Genomic DNA, 20,816 nt, shown 5'->3' on the forward strand with positions numbered 1-20,816 from the left:
TGTACTATTAGGAAATTCTATCATCTATAATAATATGATTCATAATAAACATATGATAGAATCATAGAGCATGGATGGTGGCCATTCAGCCCATTGATTCTGTACTGTCCCTGAAAACGTTACCAATCTGTCCCACTCCTCTGCTTTTTTCCAAGTGCCTTCCAAATCTTTCCGTATTAATTTAAAATCCAAATCACTTTTGAAAGTTACGACTGAATTTGCTTCCACCAGCCACTCAGACAATGACTTCAGTCTTCCCAGTATTTAATTGGAGGAAATTTCTGCACATCCACCAAACAGTCTGATAATTTACCAAGAGTGGAGCAGTTGAGAGAGGTGGTGGTGAGCTGTCAGTGTAAATGTGATAAGTGACAGTGTTTTCAGATGATGTCATTGTTTGGAGCAGGTTAATGAGAAATAAGAGACCAAGGCTGGATCCTTTGGGGACACCAGAGGTAACTGTGTGAGTGGAAAGGGAAGACATTGCAAGTAATTCTCTGGCGATGATTAGATAGAGAAGAATGGAACTAGGAGAGAGTAGCCCCAACCAGCTGGATGACAGGGGAGAGGCGAAGGTGCAGAATGATGTGGTCAACATTGTCAAAGGCTGCAGACAGGCTGAGGACGAGAAGGACGAGTTTATCTTTGTCACAGTCACATAGGATGTCATTTATGACTTTGATAAGAGCTGTTTCAGTACTGTGGCAGGGGCAGAAACATGATTGGAGGGATTCAGACATGGAGTTCTGGGAAAGATGGGCAGGGATTTGGGAGGTGACAACAAGGACTTTGGAGAGGAAAGAGAGGCTGGAGATGGGGCAGTAGTTTGGAAAGACAGTGGGGACAAGGATTTTTTTTTGAGAAGGATATAATGATGGCAGAATTGAAGGAGAGAGGGACAGTACCTGAGAGAGAAAACTGTTATTATTGTCAGTGAACATGGAGAAATTGAGTGATCAGTAGTTTAGTTGCAGTAGTGTTGATGAAGGAGGTGGGTTTCATGGACAAGATGAGCTCTGAGAGGGCCTGAGGGGAGATGGGAGAGAAATACAGAAAGATGAGAGTTCAGGACTCGGGTAATGGGGAACTTTAGGGAGGGCAAGTGGAAAGGAGGGAAGCAGCGGAGGCAGCTGATCAGATTGTCTCAATCTTAGTGACAAAGGAGCTCCATGAGATCCTCACACCAGTTGCTGGGGGTGAGGATGGAGGCTTGGGGAGAGGGACAGCACTTCAAAATGAACTAACTTGTGTTAAAGATATTAAAAAAATTCAACAAATTGTGTCTTTAGCACAAAACTAATTTATTTGACATTTATGCAGAATATTAGCCCTTCTAAGTGGTCTGTAGTTTATTAACATCAGCAGAAACAGATCCCAGTGAACATGGTTCAGTCCTGGATGTGATTAACAGCAAAATCCCACCACTGTCGTTACTTGTGAACTTGCTGGTGTCTCAGCAGGTTGGATGAGGTAGTGAATCCCTTCCCACACTGGCGGCAGGTGAATGGCTTCTCCCCAGTGTGAACTCGTTGGTGGGCCAGCAGGTTGGATGAGGTAGTGAATCCCTTCCCACACTGGGGGCAGGTGAATGGCCTCTCTCCAGTGTGAATTCGTTGGTGTGTCAGCATGTGGGGTGAATGACTAAATGCCTTCCCACACTGGGGGCAGGTGAATGGCCTCTCCCCAGTGTGAATTCGTTGGTGTGCCAGCAGGTTGGATGAGGTAGTGAATCTCTTCCCACACTGAGCGCAGATGAATGGCCTCTCCCCAGTGTGAATTTGCTGGTGTCTCAGCAAGCTAGATAACTGAGTGAATCCCTTCCCACACTGGGGGCAGGTGAATGGCTTCTCCCCAGTGTGAACTCGCTGGTGTCTCAGTAGGTGGGATGAGGTAGTGAATCTCTTCCCACACTGAGGGCAGGTGAATGGCCTCTCCCCAGTGTGAATTTGCTGGTGTCTCAGCAGGCTAGATAACTGAGTGAATCCCTTCCCACACTTGGGGCAAGTGAATGGCCTCTCCCCAGTGTGAACTTGCTGGTGTGTTAGCAGGCTGTGTGACTCAGTGAATCCCTTCCCACACTCAGAGCAGATGAACAGTCTCTCCCCCATGTGAACTTGCTGGTGTCTCAGCAGGTGGGATAACTGAGTGAATCCATTTCCACACTGGGGACAGATGAATGGCCTCTCCCCAGTGTGAATTCGCTGGTGTACAGTGAGTTGGGATGATCCCCTGAACCCAGTCCCGCATTGAGAGCACTTAAATGGTCTCTTGTCAGTGTGAACACGTTGATGGGACATCAGCTCCCAGAAACTTTTAAAGCACTTCCCACAGTCTGGGCATTTAAAAGGTCTCTCTTCACTGTAATTCGCTGGTGGCTCAGCAGGTGGGCTGAAAGAGTAAATCCCTTCCCACACGTTGAGCAGGTGAACGGCCTCTCCCCAGCTCAGATCGGAATCTGAATCCCTTCCCACAATCCCCACATTTCCATGGTTTCTCCCGGATGTGGCTGCGCTGGTGTCTTGACAGGTCAGATGATCGGTTGAAGCCTCGTCCACACACAGGACATGTGTACGATTTCTCTCCACTGTGAACGGTGCTTTTTCCTTCCACGTTCAAAATCAAATGATATTCAGGTTATGATAAATCGGGCGACTGTCAGATTCTGCTGTGATGTTTTGTTTCTGTTTCCTGACTCAAATCCTCCCCTTCTAATCCGCTGTGAAACTGATTTAAAACAAAAAAAAAGGAGTGAGAGAGAATCCACAAAAACACAAAGGCAGGTTGTGAAATTGAGCTGAATGAATCTGGTAATTTGTGGGGCCGGCACCAGGAAAAAGTGACCATGAAAACTGCTGGATTGTCATAAAAACCCAACTGGTTCACTAATGTCCTTCAGAGAATGGAACCTGCCACCTGGTCTGGGTTACACAGGACTCTGGCCTCCATGGGAGGAAAGAGAGAGGTGGGAGGTGCAGGGGGTGAAGATGTGTTTAATACATCTTCAGCTCAACCAAAACTTTGGCAGAATATCCTAAACCCTCAACGTCCCACGACCTAGAAGGACGAAGGTAACAGGTGTCAGTGAAACCATCACCTACAACTCACACACTGTCTTGACATGTCTGACACCCAGTACTGGATGAGCAGAAATTTCCTCCATTTAAATGTTGGGAAGATGAAAGGCATTGTTTTCAGTCCCTGCTACAAACTCCACTCCCTAACCACCGACTCCATCCCTCTTGCAGCTCTCTGAGCTGAACCAGACTGTTCACAATCTTGTTGTCATATTTCAGCCCAAGCTAAGCTTCTGGCTACAAATCATTAAAACTACCCATTTCCACCTCAGTAAAATCACCCAAATGTATTCCTGCCTCAGTTCATCTGCTGCTGAAACTCATCCATTCCTTTGTTCCCTCTAAACTGAACGATTCGACTGTGCTTCTTGTCGGCCTCCCAGATTCAACTCCATAGATACTGGAGGTCACCCAAAACTCAGCAGCTCATGTCCTTACTTGTACCAAGTCTTGTTCACCAACATCCCCTGTACTCCCTGATGGTCGTGGTCGTCTCCAGTCCTTAGCCTTCCAGGACTATCTGAGATCATCAAATTCTGACCCACCCCTGGCTCCAATTTCTCCCGTGCATCCACAATCTCCTCAGCTGCCTGTTCCACCCCAGTCAGTCTCCACCAGCCGCACTGAGCATGCTCTGAGCACAGCCCGGCCCCCAGGCCGGTGCTCTGGGTTCCTGTTCTCATTGATAGGGGGCTTTCTGACCCATGAGGCATTCTGGGTAATACTGCCACCATTGAGGCCAATCAGCGAACAGACAACTTTTTTTCAACACCAGCTCTGAAGGGTCATATGGACTCGAAACGTTAACTCTGTTTGTCTCTCCACAGATGCTGTTAGACCTGCTGAGCTTTTCCAGCAATTTCTGTTTTCATTTCAGATTTCCAGCATCCGCAGTTTTAGGCAATTTTTTTTGCCTAGTTGGTAAAACGGAAGATCCATGGATGAGGGGGATATTGGACAGGAAGCACATTGAGAGGTTCAGACACTTTATTAAATACTCACAGCAGAAGCACATTAATCTGATCGGAGATCACTTCCTCATGAGCAGCCAGCGGTGTGGAACCTCCTGAGATTCTGTTCCCTTTCCCGTCAGTATTTACAGGAGCTGGGACATGGAAAAGAGTCTCAGTAAAATCCGGGATTTATTTGTTTACTGTTTTACAATGAGTCTGGGCTCACACTTGAAGTCTGTGCAGCCTGTGATTCCTTGGGATTATTAACCCTCCCTCTCCAGACCCTTTGAGCTCTCTATTGTTTCTCAATATCCTCCCAGTCCTATGACTCCCGAGGTTTATTAACCCTCCCTCTCCAGGCCCTTTGGACTGTCTAATGTTGGACTCTGTATTGTTTTTCAATGTCCTCCTGGCCTTGTTGTACCTGATCCAATAAAAACCCTCCTTATCTCACACAGGGAACAGCTTTAGACATGTTCTGACTTTTCACCTCAATCTTATTCTGCTGAATGATCTCACTGACCGTTCCCTTTCTCTCGATCAGTGCGTCCACCATCTCTTTTCTGGATTTCACTCCTTCTTGTTGTTCCAGGATTTCATCTCTCTGCCTTTTATTTCTTTTACTGAAGAATCCTGTCCATTGCTGCCTCACAGCCTCGTCCTGTTCCCACATATTCTCCATGTCTAAGTGCTTCCCAGTGGCCGTGCCAGCCGTGGCCCCTATTCCAGCCCAGTCACTGATCCCTCTCTTCCCTCCACCCTTTTTACTGGTATCACTATCACAGGAACGTTCGCAGTGTTTTGCAAAACTGCCTTAACGCCAGGGTCTTGGCTACTGGTGGTCACAGTCCACCCATCTCTCTCCCTGCATTCTGACTTCTGAAATCTCCAGATAATTCCCTTATCATCCGAACATCAAGGTGCTTGAAGATGGGATGACATAACCTTGGGGATGGGTGTATTGGGGTTCAGGGCAAATATTACAGGAACTATTTTAAATCTTGTATCATTATATAGGCTTTCTGAGTATGGGTGATGATTAAACCATTTGTGGGACCAATTTCTTATGGCAGGACAGATTGAGTGGGTAGTCAGTGAAGCAAATGGGGCCTTGGGGTTCATAAATAGAGGTACTGAGTATAAAAACAGGGGCATTATTTTGGCATTTATAAGGAAGGCAAGTGGAATTTTGGCATTTATTGCAAAAGGAATAGAGTATAAAAATAGGGAAGTGTTGTTGCAACTGTACAAGGCATTGGTGAGACCACACCTGGAGTACTGTGCACAGTTTTGGTCCCCTTACTTGAGGAAGGATTTAGTTGCACTGGAGGCGGTTCACAAGATTGATTCCAGTGATGCGGGGCTTGTCTTATGAGGAGAGATTGAGCAATTTAGGCCTATAATCGCGAGAGTTTAGAAGGATGAGAGGAGATCTAATTGAGGTATGTAAGATGCTAAAGGGGATAGACAAAGTAGACGTGGAGCAGATGTTTCCCCTTGTGGGGCATTCTAGAACGAGAAGCCATAGTTTTAGGCTAAGGGGTGGTAGATTTAAATCAGAGGTGAGGAGGAATTACTTTTCTCAAAGGGTCATGAATCTGTGGAATTCACTATTCCAGAGTGCAGTGGATGCCAGGACACTGAATAAATTTAAGGAGGAGATAGATTTTTAATTAGTAATGGGTTGAAAGGTTATGGGGAGAGGGCAGCAAATTGGAGTTGAGGCTGAAATGAGATCAGCCATGATTGTATTGAATGGCTGGGCAGGCTCGAGGGTCTGAATTGCCTATTCCTGCTCCTGGTTCTTATGTTCTTATGTTATAGAGTTTTGGTTAGGTCACAACTAGAATATTGCATCCAGTTCTGGTTCCCAGTCTTTAGGAAGAATGTGAGAGGCCTTGATAAGGTCAGAGGATATTTACCAGAATGGTTCCAGGGATGAGGGATTTTAGCTACAAGGTTAGGCTGGAGAAGCTGGGGTTGTTCTCTTTGGAGCAGGGGAGATTTGATAGCAGTGTACAAGGTTATGAAAGGTTGAGAATAAGATAGACAAAGGAAATCCTTTTCCATTAGCTGATGGTATAAGGATACAGGTTTTGGGTAAGAGATGCAAGAGGGGATATGAGAAAGAACTTTTTTCACAGCAAGTAGGGTCATGTGATTTGTTCAACCAATGTGTAGCTAGCACAGGGGAATAAATTCTAGGGGAGGAGTTTCCTAGGAAGTGGTTGTATGAGGAGCTGGCTGGATACAAGCAGCCAGACGAGCTCTTGTCTAAATAAAGCTTAATTTGATGACTAAAAATCCTCTGAGAGCATGTTTCTACAATAATAACCTGGAACTCAGCCCACGAGGATGGTGGAAGTGGAGACGATTAATCATTTCAAAAGGAAATTGGATGTTATACTGCCAGGATTTTATCAAGAATTTGACCATGTTAAGTGCTTGCTGGACCCTGAAGTTCCGGTCACTTATCATTTAACTTATCCGCTCCACTCCCACTCTGATATCTGTGTCCTTGGCCTCCTGAACTGTTCCAATGAAGCTCAAGGGGAGTTTGAGGAACAGCAGTTCATCTTTCGATTCGTCACTTTACAACCTCAGCATCGAGTTCAGCAGTTTCTGCACCAACAGAGAGTTGTCAGGATCAGGAACGCTCTTCCTGAAAAGGTGCTGGAACCTGATTCTATGTTTAGTCTCCGCCCACTTGTCCTAGATTCCCCAACCAGGGGAAATAGTTCCTCTCTATCTATCCTGTCAGTTCCAATTAATATCCCAAAAACTTTAATCAAATCACCTCTTCATCTTCTAAATTCCAAGGTTTCTGGGATTACAATGCTCATAGTGAGGTGCTGGATTTTGGCAGAAGGGATAGGGAGAGGGAAGATATAATTCATGGCTCAGTTCTAAAGGGTCTGCATGGACAGAGGGACCCGGAGTTCATGTGCTTTGATCTCTGAAGGTGACAGGATGTATTAAGAGAGAAGTTAGCAAAGGAAATTGGACAGACACTTGAGGGGAATGAACCTGCAAGGATATGGGGATAGAGCAGGGGCAGGGGAATGGGACGACTGGATTGCTCCAGAAAACTGGCATGGACTAAATGGGCTGAATGGCTTCCTCTGTGCCATAATGACTCTTTTGTGTAATTTTCTTCTGGAATTAACCCTTGGAGTTTGGATATCACTCAGGTAAAACTGTGCTACACTCCCTCCAAGACCATTCTATCCTTCCTTGATGTTTGTCCAGAATTGAACACAGTTCTCCAGGTGTGGTCTATCCAGGGTTTGTGTGTCTTGGTGTTTTTCCAGACACATTGATATCTGAAATTTTCTCCCACAAACAGCACAGACAAACCTTTCACATTCAGATGCTGCTGATATTCAGTTTCTGATGAATCGAGTGAATCTGTCAGATCTTGATGTGATGTTTGGTTTGAGTTTCCAGCCTATCAATTCTCCAATTCCAGTGCCCTGTAAGTTTACAGAAACCATCACTGTCGGTCTGGGACAGAAATTCACAATATTCTCTCCTCTAGGGTTGCCAACTCTGATTAAATGTATTCCTGGAGGTTCCATCACATGACTTGCCCCTATACTCCAGCCATTAGTCGGCCAACACATCCTTCCTTGTGACACGCTGCATTCTCAGGCCAATTGGAAAGCAAAATGTCTCGTGACGCAATTGGATGATGATTTGTCCCACTTTCAATATTTTTATAAAGAGAAACGTTCAAAGAAAATTACAAATTAAAACAATCTTTTTAATGCTCTTAAGATATTTCTCCAGGGCTGCACACAGCAGTGTTCTGGAGATTGATCTTCAGCTCCTGGAGAATCCAGTCCAATCCTGGAAGGTTGGCAACCCCCTCTTTGCCTGTCTCCTGATCCAGGATCACAGCGCATGCTGCGCTCTGCTGTACCGGGCCTATGAACGGGAGGCGCCCCGCAGCTCTTAGACCTTTCGGTGCTAATGCGGGACCGATAACTTTTAACTCGGGGTTCAAAGCTTCCACATGGCATTTATGAAGCCCTGCCCCGCCCCTCCCGCCCATTCCGCTGGCTCCAATCCTCCCCGCTCACCCACCGACTCCATTACTTAACTGCACTCGATTGTTTCTTCCCCGTTCCTTGCAGCGCCATTGACAGTCTACACTGCGCATGCTCTACTCTCAGCGGGGTAATGCGCCTGCGCGAGGCGCGCCTGTCGTGTGGATAGGTACATTCTTACCCGTAGTGAATGCTGGGTCAGAGCGACGCCATTGAGATCAGACATTTTTAAATAGAACATTGTGATTTGCGATCAGAATTCCGATTACAATTAGAGCCATTTGTTCAAGTTACAAATTTAATAAATCAATTGATACAGCAACTAAAGAGCATGGGTCCTCCACCATAGTTCTGTCCTGGGTGTGATTATCAGCAGAACAAACCCCTACAGTTAGATGTGGACTCACTGGAGTCTCAGCAGGTGGGGTGAACAAGTGATTTTTTTTCCATAGACATAAGAGTTAAACTATCCCTCGCGAATAAGAATGGACATTTGTAGATCAAAAGTGTTGAGTTTCTAAACTTGGTGTGTTAACCAGGGGGAAAACTGAGTAAATGCCTTTGCACACACAATGTGTCTGATTCTCCTCCCTCAAATGTGAATGTGCTGTTGCGACAGTAAGTGGGAATGACTGAGTAAATCCTTTTCCACATTCAGCTTTCAAATTATCTTTGCACGGTGGGGTTTTATCTAAGAATTTCCAGCTCAGGTGGGAATCACAAATCCTTCTGGTGGTTAGTTTCATAATCTTTTTAAAAATTCATTCAAAGGATGTGGGCGTCGCTGGCTAGGCCAGCATTTATTGCCCATGAGAAGGTGGTGGTAGCCTAGCTTCTTGAACCATTGCAGTCCATGTGGTGTAGGTACACCCACAGTGCTGTTAGGGAGGCAGATCCAGGATTTTGACCCAGTGACAGCAAAGGAACGGCAGTATATTTCCAAGTCAGGATGGTGAGTGGCTTGTAATTGTTCTGCTGTTATCATTCATACCTCATCTGGACCTGTCTTTTGTCTCTTCACTTGTCCCATTAGTTTATTTACTTGCCCCCCTATCACCCAGTGTTGCCTTGCATCATCCGCTTTGTCATTTAATCACTCCAGCCTTCCATCCTATCACAAGACCGTTTGTTATTTTCTCCTCTCCCCTTCTCATTTCCCTGACTCCGTACATAAATCTCTAAATTCTTCCAGCTTGGATAAAAATTTAGCGACCTGAAACATTTACTCAGTTTCCCTCTCTGTAGGCACTCCATCTCTAGCTCCAATTCCCAAACAGAAACTGCAGCCAAGAATCAGCAAGTCAGGCTGAGTCTGTAGCCGCTCTCAGCATTTGAAACCATCACAATGCCCGGATGATTGACGGCAGGTCCGGACCAAAGGAAGAGTGGGCGGGACTGGAAGACCGAGCGGGTCTAGCTGGTCCTCCAAGCAATCGGAATGAAGGAACGGTGCCACCTGTTCATCCTTCCGGCTGGCGCCCTGCGCGCAGGCGCAATGTCGTTGTGACTAAAGTCTGGGGCTTGAGGGAGCTGAAGGAGGAAGGATGGAAGGAAAAGGTGAGAAACAGCGAAACTGAGGAGAGGAATGGAGCCGCAGAGTGGACTGGATGCTTCATAAACGCTTTGTTTCGGTCTCTAAACCCGAATGAGAAGCTGCGGGACCCGCGTTTGCACCAAATCGAGCAAAGCTGCCGACCTCCTCCGGTCACAGGCCAGAGTTAACGGCCGCCATCTTTCTAGGATCAATGTGCAGCAGTGCGCATGCGCAGTCATCCCTCTCCCTGACAGCAGGAGGAAAGAATATTGTGAATTTCTATCCTATACTGACAGGGATGGATTTTGGAAACTCCTTTTATGGGGTTAGAAGGGGAGGATTTACACACAGCAAACTAAAACCAAGAGAAATGTTTGTCTCTTCTCAATTTCTATCCTGGATTGACAGTGATGAATTTTGTAAACCAAAACAAGTACTTCTGTTATGAAAGATTGAACAGGGTGGAGTTCTCTTTTTCCCTTTAGAAAATGGAAGAGTTAGTAGTGAGCCGATAGAGATCTTCACAATGATCAATGGGTTGGACGCGGTAGATATGGAGAGAATGTTTTCACCTGAAATTTCTTGAGAGTGGTTACAATGTGAAACTCATAGGAAACCATTGAGATAGTTTTGAAAGGAAACTAGATGAAAACGTGAGAGAAATGGGAATAGAAAGATAAGCTGAAAGGATGAAATAAGGTGCATGGAATGGGAGGAGAAGCATGTGGTGTATAAAAATCAGCATAATCGTTGGACAGAATGGCCTTTGTTTTTTGAATATTCTGAATATTTCAATGTAAACTCCTTTTACAGGGTATTCAGAGGGTTGGATTTGCAGATGGGAAATTCAAACCAAACATCATGTCAAGATCTGATAGAGTCACTCGATTCATCAGAACCTGAATATCATTGGCCTTTGAATTTGGAAGAAGAAATGTTTGTCTGTTCTGAATGTAAGGAAAGATTTTAAACAACATTGCAACTGGAATAGCACTGAGACATACACACATGAGTGAGAGTGATCCAGTGCACTGATTGGAAGGAGTTTTAACCAGTAACAGCCTGAAAAAAAAGTGCACCATTCACAGCAGGGAGAGACTGTACACGTATTCTGTGTGTGGATGAGGCTTCAACTGATTGTCAAACCTGGAGAGAAACAAGGACACCCACACCATGGAGAAACCATGGAAATGTGGGAAGGGATACAATTATCCATCTGAGTTGGAAACTCATCGACGTATTCACACTGGGGAGAGGCCGTTCACCTGCTTTGTGTGTGGGAAGGGATTCACTCAGTCATCCAGCCTCCACACACACTAGCATGTTCATACTGGTGGCAGGCCATTCACCTGCCTTGAATATGGAAAGGGATTTAATGCATTATCAACCCTCCGGATTCACCAGCAGGTTCACTCTGATCAAAGACCATTTAAATGTTCTGACTGTGAGAAGAGCTTTAAAAGCAGAAAGGATTTACTGATACACCAACGCTCTCACACTGGGGAGAGGCCGTTCACCTGTGCATTGTGTGGGAAGAGATTCACTCAGTCATCCCACCTCCTGACACACCAACTTGTTCACACTAATAAGAGACCTTTTAAATGTTCTGACTGTGAGAAGAGCTTTAAAAGTAAAAAGGATTTACTGAACCACCAACGCACTCTGACTGGGGAGAGACCATTCACCTGCTCCGTTTGTGGGAAGGGATTCACTTGTTCATCCCACCTTCTGACATCAATTTGTTCACACTGATCAGAGACCGTTCCATTGTTCTGACTGTGAGAAAAAATTTAAAAGAGAAAAGGGTCTTCTGAAACATCAACACACTCACTGGGGAGAGGCCGTTCACCTGCTCTATCTGTGGGAAGGGATTCACTCGGTTAGCCCACCTGGTGAGACACCATCGAGTTCACACTGGGGAGAGGCCGTTCACCTGCTCTGAGTGTGGGCAGGAATTCATTGATTCATCTGACCTTCTGATGCACCAGCGAATTTACACTGGGGAGAGACCGTACACTTGCCCCTTGTGTGGGAACAGATTCACTCAGTCATCCCATCTCACTACACACCAACTTGTTCACACTGACCAGAAATCTTTTAAATGTTCTGACTGTGAGAAGAGATTTAAAAGCAAAAGGAATCTGCTGACACACCAGCGAGTTCACACGAGGGAGAGACCGTTCACCTGCTCCATGTGTGGGAAGGGATTCGCTCAGTCAAACAACCTGCTGAGACACCAGCAAGTTCACATGCGACAGTGGGGGTTGGATTCTGCTGTTATTGCTGCTGTTAATCACATCCAGTGCTGAATCATGTCTGGATGCCTGTTTCCAGTGGGGCTCCACAGTTTTGTGGTTTATAGCAATGATTTAGACTTAAATGTGGGGACCATGAGTAAGAAGTTTGCAGGTGATCCTGAAGTTGTTTATGTATTTAACAATGAGGAAGAAAGCCATAGACTGCAGGAAGATATCAATGGACTGGTCAGATGGACAGGAAAATGGCAAATGGAATTCAATGTGGAGCAGTGTGAGATAATGAATTTGGGAGGGCAAACAAGACAAGGGAATGAACAATAAATGGGTTAATGCTGAGAAGTGTAGAGAGAGGGACCTTGGAGTGCATATCCACAGATCCCTGAAGGTGGCTGGACAGGTAGATCAGGTGGCCAAGAAGGCATTTGGGACACTTTCCTTTCTTGGCTGAAGTCTAGAATATAAGAGCAGGGAGATTATGCTGGAATTGTACAAAACACTAGTTAGAGCACAGCTAGAGTACTGAGTACAGCTCTGACACTGCATTACAGGAAGGATGTTCTCACACCAGAGAGGGTACAGAGGAGAATTACAATTTACAGGATTGGAGAAATTCAACTATGAGGAAAGATTGGATCAGCTGGGGTTATTTTCTGTGAATGAGGGGAGATTTAATTGATGTGTATGAAATCTTGAGGGGCCCAGAATGAGTGGATAGGAAGGACCTTTTTCTATTAACAGAGAGATCAATAAATGGAGGGAGGGTACAGTTTAGAATTAAAGTAATTGGCAGAAGGAATGAGAGGAGGAGGGAGAAATCATTTCAGCCAAAGGGTGGTGCAAGCCTGGAACTCACTGTCTGATTAGGTTGTACAGGCAGAAACCCTCATTGCATTTAACAGAAAGACTTGGATATGCAGTTGAATTACTTGAACATACAGGGTGACAAACTAAGATCTGCAAAGTAGGATTGGCTGAATAGCTTTATTTCAGCCAGTTCAGACACGATGGGCCAAATGGCCTTTTTCTGTACCAGAACTTTCTGATGCTGTTACTCTGACGGTTGGAGCTTGTTTCTGGTTATGTTAATAACCTCGCTAATTGGACTGGAGTTTAATATTCTGGATAAATGTGAAATAAAACAGCTTTGTTTTCAACACATTGTAGATTTTTGTCTTTCCCACCTGAGTGTTTAACATCACCTGGCTGGAGCTCAGAAAATACACTCTGCGGGAGGATCATACGGCAGGAACAGAATTTCAGCCTGGACACAGTCTTTCAGGGTCACACTGACAGGGTCTTTCTCATCTCTCTTCACTGACGACAATGTCCCCATGTGGGTTAAACCTGGGGTATGTAAGAAATGTGTCCCAGCCACCACTCTCTTCCATAGTTCAGAGCTCCCAGACATGGAACAGAAGGCTCCTTTACAACTGTGTTTAGAGTGAGTTGAACAATGGTGAATGCCGGAAATATGCTGTCAAATCAGAGATTGGTGTAAAACTGTGATCTGTTCCTTACTGAGAGTGAAACGGCAGGTTTAAGTTTAAGAGAATGAATGTGGTAATTATTTTATGGAGATTTAATGTGTTTTTGTGGCAGTCCTGAATCTAGCACTTTAAAGCTGGTGTTAATACATTTAAAATAAACCAATTTAAAACTGGGAGGATTCACAGAAGCCTGTTAACTTCTGGGACAATCATACAGCCGACATTTGATCTCCAGATAAAGGAGGACCTGCAGCGTGTTTTCAGAAATTCCCTGTTTTATTCATGTGTGTGTGTGTGTGTGTGTGTGTTAGACACCAGGATATCTAAAACCATATGCCTTGGAACATCCCCAAGAGTGCATTCCTGATAGTTACTCTGAGATCACTCCCACTGTGGAACTCCACCACTGACCCTGCTGAAGATTGTAGGCTCAGGGAATGGGGCTTCCAGAAGTGGACTGTAAGAAAGGTGGGTTTCAGTATCCTGACTAATATATGGCGAGGAACCAGAGGAATCCTTACTGAGAACTGTCTGCAGTTTTGTCTGTCCGTGTAGGTCTAAGGGTGAATGATTCCTGACTCCCTGAACTGTCTGACATTGAACCCAGTTTAGAACAAGATGGATTCAGTGTCCAGGAGAATGGAGACCAATATCACCCACAACTGAAGAAGACAAAAGCAGCCAGCTCTAATAATGATTTGGATGAAGGAACTGACTGTATTGTAGCCAAAATCACAGATGATACAAAGCAAATTGTGAGGAGGATACCAAGAGTCTGCAGAAGGATATGGATAGGTTACCTGAATGGACAAAAATTTGGCAGATGGAGCATCATGTGGGAAAATGGGAGCTTTGCCACTTTGGCGGGAAGAATATAAAAGTAGAAAATTATTTAAAAGGCGAGAGACTGCACAATGCCGCAGTACAGAAATGATCTGGGTGTCATAGAGTCATAGTCATAGAGTCATAGACTTATACAGCACAGAAACAGGTCCTTGGGCCCATCGTAATTGTACCAGCCATTTTCCAAGACTTGGCCCATAGCCAAATGCTATGTCAAGTGCTCATCTAAATACTTCATAAATGTTGTGAGGGTTCCTGCCTCTACCACTCCCTCAGGTGTCCTTGTACATGAATCATGAAAAATTAGCATGAACATTCAGCAAGTAATGAGGAAGACAAATGGAGTGTTGACCTTTAATGGAAGGGGATGGAGTATAAAAAAGGGAACTTGCTACAACTATACAGGGCATTGGTGAGACAGCAGCTGGAGTACTTGTACAGTTTTGGTCTCCTTACTTAGGGAATGATATACTTACATTGGAATCTGTTTAGAGAAGGTTCATTAGGCCGATTCCTAAGATGAAGGCTTCTTATGAGAAAAAGTTGAACAGGTTGCACCCATACTTGTTGAGATTCAGAAGAATGAGGTGAACTTACTGAAACATAGAAGATTCTGGGGGGATGACAGTGTAGATACTGAGCAGATGTTTCCCATCATGAGGAACTCTAGAGCTAGGGGACACAGTTTCAAACCATTTAAGACAGAGATGAGGAATTTCTTCTCTCAGGGGTCGTCAGTCTTTGGAATTCTCTACCCCAGAGAGCAGTAGAGGCCAGGCCATTGAATATATTCAAGGCTGAGTTAGACAGATTTTTGATCTACAAGGGAGTCAAGAGTAATATTTAATTGGATTTATCTAATATTATGGCCCTTACAGACATCAATACTTTATCCCCAGTTTTATTCAGGGTGGCAAGTGTCCATCTGATGGCACAGGACCTGTTCCTTGTGAGAATGTGCGGGGGGTGGTGGTGGGGAGATAGCTGTGTGTGTTAGTTTGTGTGCATGTGGATGTGTGTGCTTGTGTGTGAGAGAGCATATGGGTCTTTGTGTGTAGGTCTCTGAGTGTGTATGCTGCTTCTCATTAGCTGTAACACAAAACCTTCCTCTCTTTGAGCAGACGATGTTGGTTCTCAGAGACTCCCATCGAGTGATTTGAATGGTAGCATTCAGAGATTCTTCATCCAGGGTGAAACCACAGGCTGACCATGTGCTGTATAAAACCTGACACCGACACAACTAGGACCCACTTCGCCTAGAACAACATGAAGTGTCTGCTCCTTTCCAGATCCCTTCCTTTCTGCACACTGTTATCCTCCAATAGTTCACAGATTCCTTGTTTACATCATCCTTAAGCACCCCTCTGGTCTCCACTTTAAATACTTCCATTGGTGATACTGACAGTTAGCAATGGGAAATCTGTTCTGAAATAGTGTCACTCTGACTTTAAGGCTTCCTGGAGTAAGACACTGATCCAGATCTTCCCACCGAACACCAATCAATATCCTCATCTGAGTTCTAGATTTTGTCTAATATAGAAAACCCCTTTTAAACTTATTCAGCATATCTCATCCATACATAATACAAGAGTTTGTCTTTGAAATCAGTTCTTCCTTTATATTCTTTGTTGTTCTGAATGATGACAGTATTAACCTTCTCCCTAACCTGTCATAAACCTTCTGCCGGTTCATTTATTGAAACCAGGGACTCTCCTTGTTCTAATTTTTTTTTTGCAAAAATATACTTTATTCATAAATCTTCAAAAACATTTCGAAACTTTTTAAATCACCATTACAAAAATAGAAAGGTTCAACTTTTACAAACTGAAAACACAAGGTGTATCAGAAAAAACAATGAATATTTCAATCATTGGCAGACATACATTTTAATCTGTACAGACTGAGGGGCTCTTTACAGTTCCCAGCCCCCCAGTGCACTGTGGCAGAAAGGTCTTAGGCAGCGACCCTTCCCCATTGCGCCTTTGCGGCGGCTGCCCCAAGCTTAACTGTGTCCCTCAGCACGTAGTCCTGGACCTTGGAAAGTGCTAGTCTGCTACACTCGGTCGGGGACAACTCTTTGCGCTGGAAAACCAACAAGTTTCGGACAGACCAAAGAGCATCTTTCACCGAGTTGATGATCCTCCAGCTGCAGTTGATGTTTGTCTCGGTGTGTGTCCCTGGGAACAGCCCGTAGAGCACAGAGTCCTCTGTCACAGAACTGCTCGGGATGAACCTCGACAGCAACCACTGCATCCCTCTCCAGACCTTCTTTGCAAAGATGCAATCTACAAGGAGGTGAACAATGGTCTCTTCCCCACCATAGCCACCTCGAGGGCAACGTGCCGAGGGGGTGAGACTCCTGGCGTGTAGGAAGGATCTTACAGGGAGGGCCTTTCTCACCACCAGCCAAGCTACATCTTGGTGTTTGTTGGAAAGTTCTGGTGATGAGGCATTCTGCCAAATTACTTTGTCAGTCTGCTCAGGGAACCATCCCACAGGATCCACCCTCTCCTTTTCCCTCAGGGCCTTTAAGATGTTACGTGCCGACCACTGCCTGACGGACTTGTGGTCGAAGGTGTTTCTCTGCATAAATTTTCCCACGAGGGACAGGTGGTATGGCACGGTCCAACTACTTGGAGCGTTCCAAGTCATCGTGGCCAGACCCATCCTTCGCAACACCGGGGACAGGTAGAACCTCAGCATGTAGTGACACTTGGTGTTTGCATACTGAGGGTCTACGCACCGCTTGATGCAGCCGCACACAAAGGTGGCCATCAGTATGAGGGCGATGTTAGGCACGTTTTTTCCCCCTTTATCTAGAGGCTGGTACATCGTGTCCCTGCGGACACGATCCATTTTCGACCTCCAGATAAAGCGGAAGATGGCTCGGGTGATCGCCACCACACAGGAGTGTGGAATGGGCCAGACCTGCGCCACGTACAGCAACAGCGAGAGTGCCTCACACCTGATGACCAGGTTCTTACCCGCAATGGAGAGGGAGCGTCGCTCCCACATGCACAGTTTCCTTTTTACCATAGACACTCGCTCCTTCCAGTTTCTAACACATGCCCTGGTCCTTCTGAACCATATTCCCAGCACCTTCAGGCCATCAGCCCTGACAGTGAAGGGGACAAAGGATCGGTCAGCCCAGTTCCCAAAGAACATGGCCTCGCTCTTCCCACGATTTACCTTGGCTCCCGAGGCCAGTTCGAACTGGTCGCAGATGTGGATAAGTCTGTGCACCGACAGCGGATCAGAGCAGAAGAAGGCGACATCGTCCATGTACAGGGAGACTTTGATCTGAGTGCCTCCACTACCTGGGATCGTCACTCCTCTTATGCCCGGATCCTTCCTGATGGACTCAGCAAAGGGTTCTATGCAACACATGAAAAGAACAGGCGAGAGAGAGCAGCCCTGCCTGACTCCAGATTTAATAGGAAAGCTATCTGATTCCCACCCATTGATTGAGACTGTGCTACTGATGTTAGTGTAGAGCAGTTGGATCCAATTGCGAATTCCCTCCCCAAACCCCATTTTGGAGAGCACATCCACCATGTAGGTGTGCGATATTCTGTCAAAGGCCTTCTCCTGATCCAGGCTGATGAGGCAGGTATCCACACCTCTGTCCTATACATAGGCAATCGTATCCCTGAGCAGCACGAGGCTGTCAAAGATCTTCCTGTCCGGCACAGTGCAGGTCTGGTCAGGGTGGATCACCAATTCCAGAGTGGATTTGACCCGATTGGCAATGACCTTGGACAGAATTTTATAGTCCACATTCAACAGTGAAATGGGTCGCCAATTTCTAATTTCCTCCCTTTCCCCCTTGTGCTTGTAGATGCGGGTGATAATGCCTTTCCTCATGGATTCTGACATACTGCCGGCCAGGAGCATACTCTCGTACACTTCTAGCAGGTCTGGGCCGATCCAGTCCCACAGAGCCGAATACAACTCCGCCGGCAAGCCGTCGCTTCCGGGAGTTTGAAGGACTCAAGGGCCTCAGTCAGTTCGTCAGGAGTTAGCGCTTTGTCCAGACTCTCCCGTGTACTGTCATCTAAGACCTCCGTGATAGAGGACAGGAAGGACTGGGAGGCCGTGCTGTCTGTGGGCTTCACGTCATACAATCCAGCATAGAAGGATTTGCTAATCCTCAAAATGTCAGATTGCAATGACTTAACTGAGCCGTCTTCTTCCTTCAGGCTGCTGATCACAGAGCTCTCTGTGTGTACCTTTTGGAAGAAGAAACGTGAGCACGTCTCATCCTGCTCCACGGAGCGGACTCTGGAATGGAAGATGATCTTGGAGGCCTCCGAGGCAAAGAGCGAGGCTTGCTGGCTCTTCACCTCTTGGAGTTCCTCTTTGATATCGACCCCCATCAACTGCAGCCAGAGCAGATTCTGCATGATTTTGTGGAGTCGGGACATTTCCCTCTGTTCCTTTCTAGCTTTCTGGGTGCCTTTGAGGACGAAAAACCTCTTGATGTTTCCCTTGATCGCTTCCCACCAGTGTGTCAGGGACTCAAAGAGGGGTTTCATGGTTCTCCAACCTTTGTAATCCCTCTTGAGCTCCTCAATGTTCTCTGGGGTCAGCAGTTGCACGTTTAGCTTCCATGCCCCCCTGCCAACCCTCTGGTCCTTCTCTAAGTGACAGTCAGCCAGTAGGAGGCAGTGGTCAGAGAAGAACACTGGCTTGACGTCGGTGGATCTGACTGCAAATGCACGGGACACAAACAGGAAATCTATCCTGGAACAGACGGACCCGTCAGGCCGTGACCAGGTGTATCTATGCTGCGCTCCAGCTGCAGGGTTGCTGAAGACGTCGTGCAGCTTGGCATCCTTTACTGTTTCCATCAGGGATCTGGATGTAGCATCCAATCTGCTGTCGGCCCTGCCGGATCGTCCAGCCGCATCAATGATGCAGTTGAAGTCACCGCCCAGAATGACCAGCCTGGAGGTTGCCAGCAGCAGTGGGAGCTGCTGAAAAACCTCCAGCCGCTCAGCCCCTTGTGACGGGGCGTAGACGTTAATTAAACGGAGTGGAGCATTCTTATACATTGCATCTGCTACGAGGAGGCGCCCGCCCACCACCTCCTTAACCTGGGAGACGGTGAAGCTGCCTCCCCGCAGCAGAATCCCCAGGCCGGAGGAACGAGAGTCGTTTCCTCCCGACCAGATCGATGGCCCATGGGACCACCATCGTGACCATTGCCTGTAGGAGCTGAGGTGCGGTATCGCACACTCCTGCAGAAACAACAGGTCAGCTTTGAACTTGGCAAGGTAATCCAAGGTCGCAACACATCGCGTAGTAGATTTAATGCTACGCACATTTATGGATAAAATCTTTACACCCATTTTTAAGCAGTTAGTCGCTTACCAAACCTGTTGTCTCTGAGAGTTCCTTCATGCCCGTGGTGTGCTCAAATTGCTTTACTTGGGATGGGCTGAGGAAAGCGTCCTGAACCTCCCCATTGGAGATGTTCTGCTCGGGTGGCATCTGGGGGTCCGTGCAGAGAGCGGGGTTTGAAATGTCCTCTGTTGGAGAAGCTTCTCCAATCCTCTCCCCCTCTGGGGCGTTGCTGCTCCCGGCTTCCCGGAGCTGGGGTGCGCTGAGCGCCTCACTGCTCCCAGATTCCTGGGGTTGTGGTGCACTGGCCTCTTTGGGTTGTGAGCCAAGTTGGGGTGCACTGCTCTCCTCATTGTGTCCAATGTTCTGGAGCTTGGGTGACTCGTCCTCCGACTCCCTAGCGTTTTGCCGCTTCTTCTGTTGGCGCCGCCCTGGCACTTCTTCATCCGAAGAGCTGCTGCTCTTGTTATCCGTGTCAGATAGGAGACGCCTCTTGACTCTTGTCTGGGAAGTGGCTTGGTTTCTTTTTAGCCCCTTCTTCCTTTTGGCTCTCTTCACCAGCTGCCACTTCCCCTGCTGCTTTCCCACTGCTGCCTCCTCCTCCTCCGTTGATTCACTCTCCTGAGGAGTGGGTGGTTCCAGGGGCAGTGTTGTTGATTGGCTGTCTGCTGCCTCAATTTTTTCCTCCACCTTGTCTCTCTCTGTGTCCTCCTTTGTCCCGATGTTTTCCCTGGGGGCCTTGGTGGTTGGTGTGACACGAGGCATTTCTTCTGCTTCCCCCTCATTGGCTTTAGCTGCCTGTGCATAAGTACGGCAACGTTTGGGGCAGGTCTTGTAGAGGTGACTTGCCTCACCACACAGGTTGCAGCACTTAGCCTGTTTACAATCTTTTGTCTAGTGCCCTTCCTTTTTGAAGTTCTTGCAGAGGACAGCACTGCAATTGGCCGCCACATGACCAGACTTGCCGCATGAGCGACAAAGTTTGGGTTGCCCAGCATAGACAAGGTAACCACGGCTTTCCCCGATAGCGAATCTGGAAGGGGAGTGGAAAACGGCTCCCTTACCGTCGGTCTTGAGCGTTACCTTAACCTGGCGTTTACATGTCCAGATCCCCAAATTATCTTTAAATTCAGTGCAGCTCCCAACCTTATCGAAGTACCTGGTAAGGAAGGTGAGCACGTCAGCAACAGGGACATAGGGGTTGTACAGATGCACCGTCGCAACCCGTTCACGATGCAACGGTAGAACAAAGAGTGGCTCTGCCGTCAGGATCTT

The 20,816-nt window shown here is 46.6% G+C and overlaps 1 protein-coding gene across 1 annotated transcript in view; it reads right to left on the bottom strand.

The window, feature by feature from the left end:
• Positions 1-1,297: 1,297 nt before the first annotated feature.
• Positions 1,298-20,816, bottom strand: part of LOC121270154 (zinc finger protein 665-like) — a 28,981-nt gene continuing 9,462 nt past the window's right edge. Inside the window, exons 4-6 of the mRNA XM_041175462.1 lie at positions 7,385-7,475; positions 4,077-4,179; positions 1,298-2,610 (exon numbers count right to left, since the gene is read on the bottom strand). Of these exons, the coding sequence (XP_041031396.1) occupies positions 1,431-2,610; positions 4,077-4,179; positions 7,385-7,475 (1,374 nt within the window). The 3' untranslated portion in view covers positions 1,298-1,430. The remainder of the gene's footprint in view (positions 2,611-4,076; positions 4,180-7,384; positions 7,476-20,816) is intronic.

Source organism: Carcharodon carcharias, chromosome 27 (assembly GCF_017639515.1).
Source record: "Carcharodon carcharias isolate sCarCar2 chromosome 27, sCarCar2.pri, whole genome shotgun sequence".
Taxonomy (NCBI): Eukaryota; Metazoa; Chordata; class Chondrichthyes; order Lamniformes; family Lamnidae; genus Carcharodon; species Carcharodon carcharias.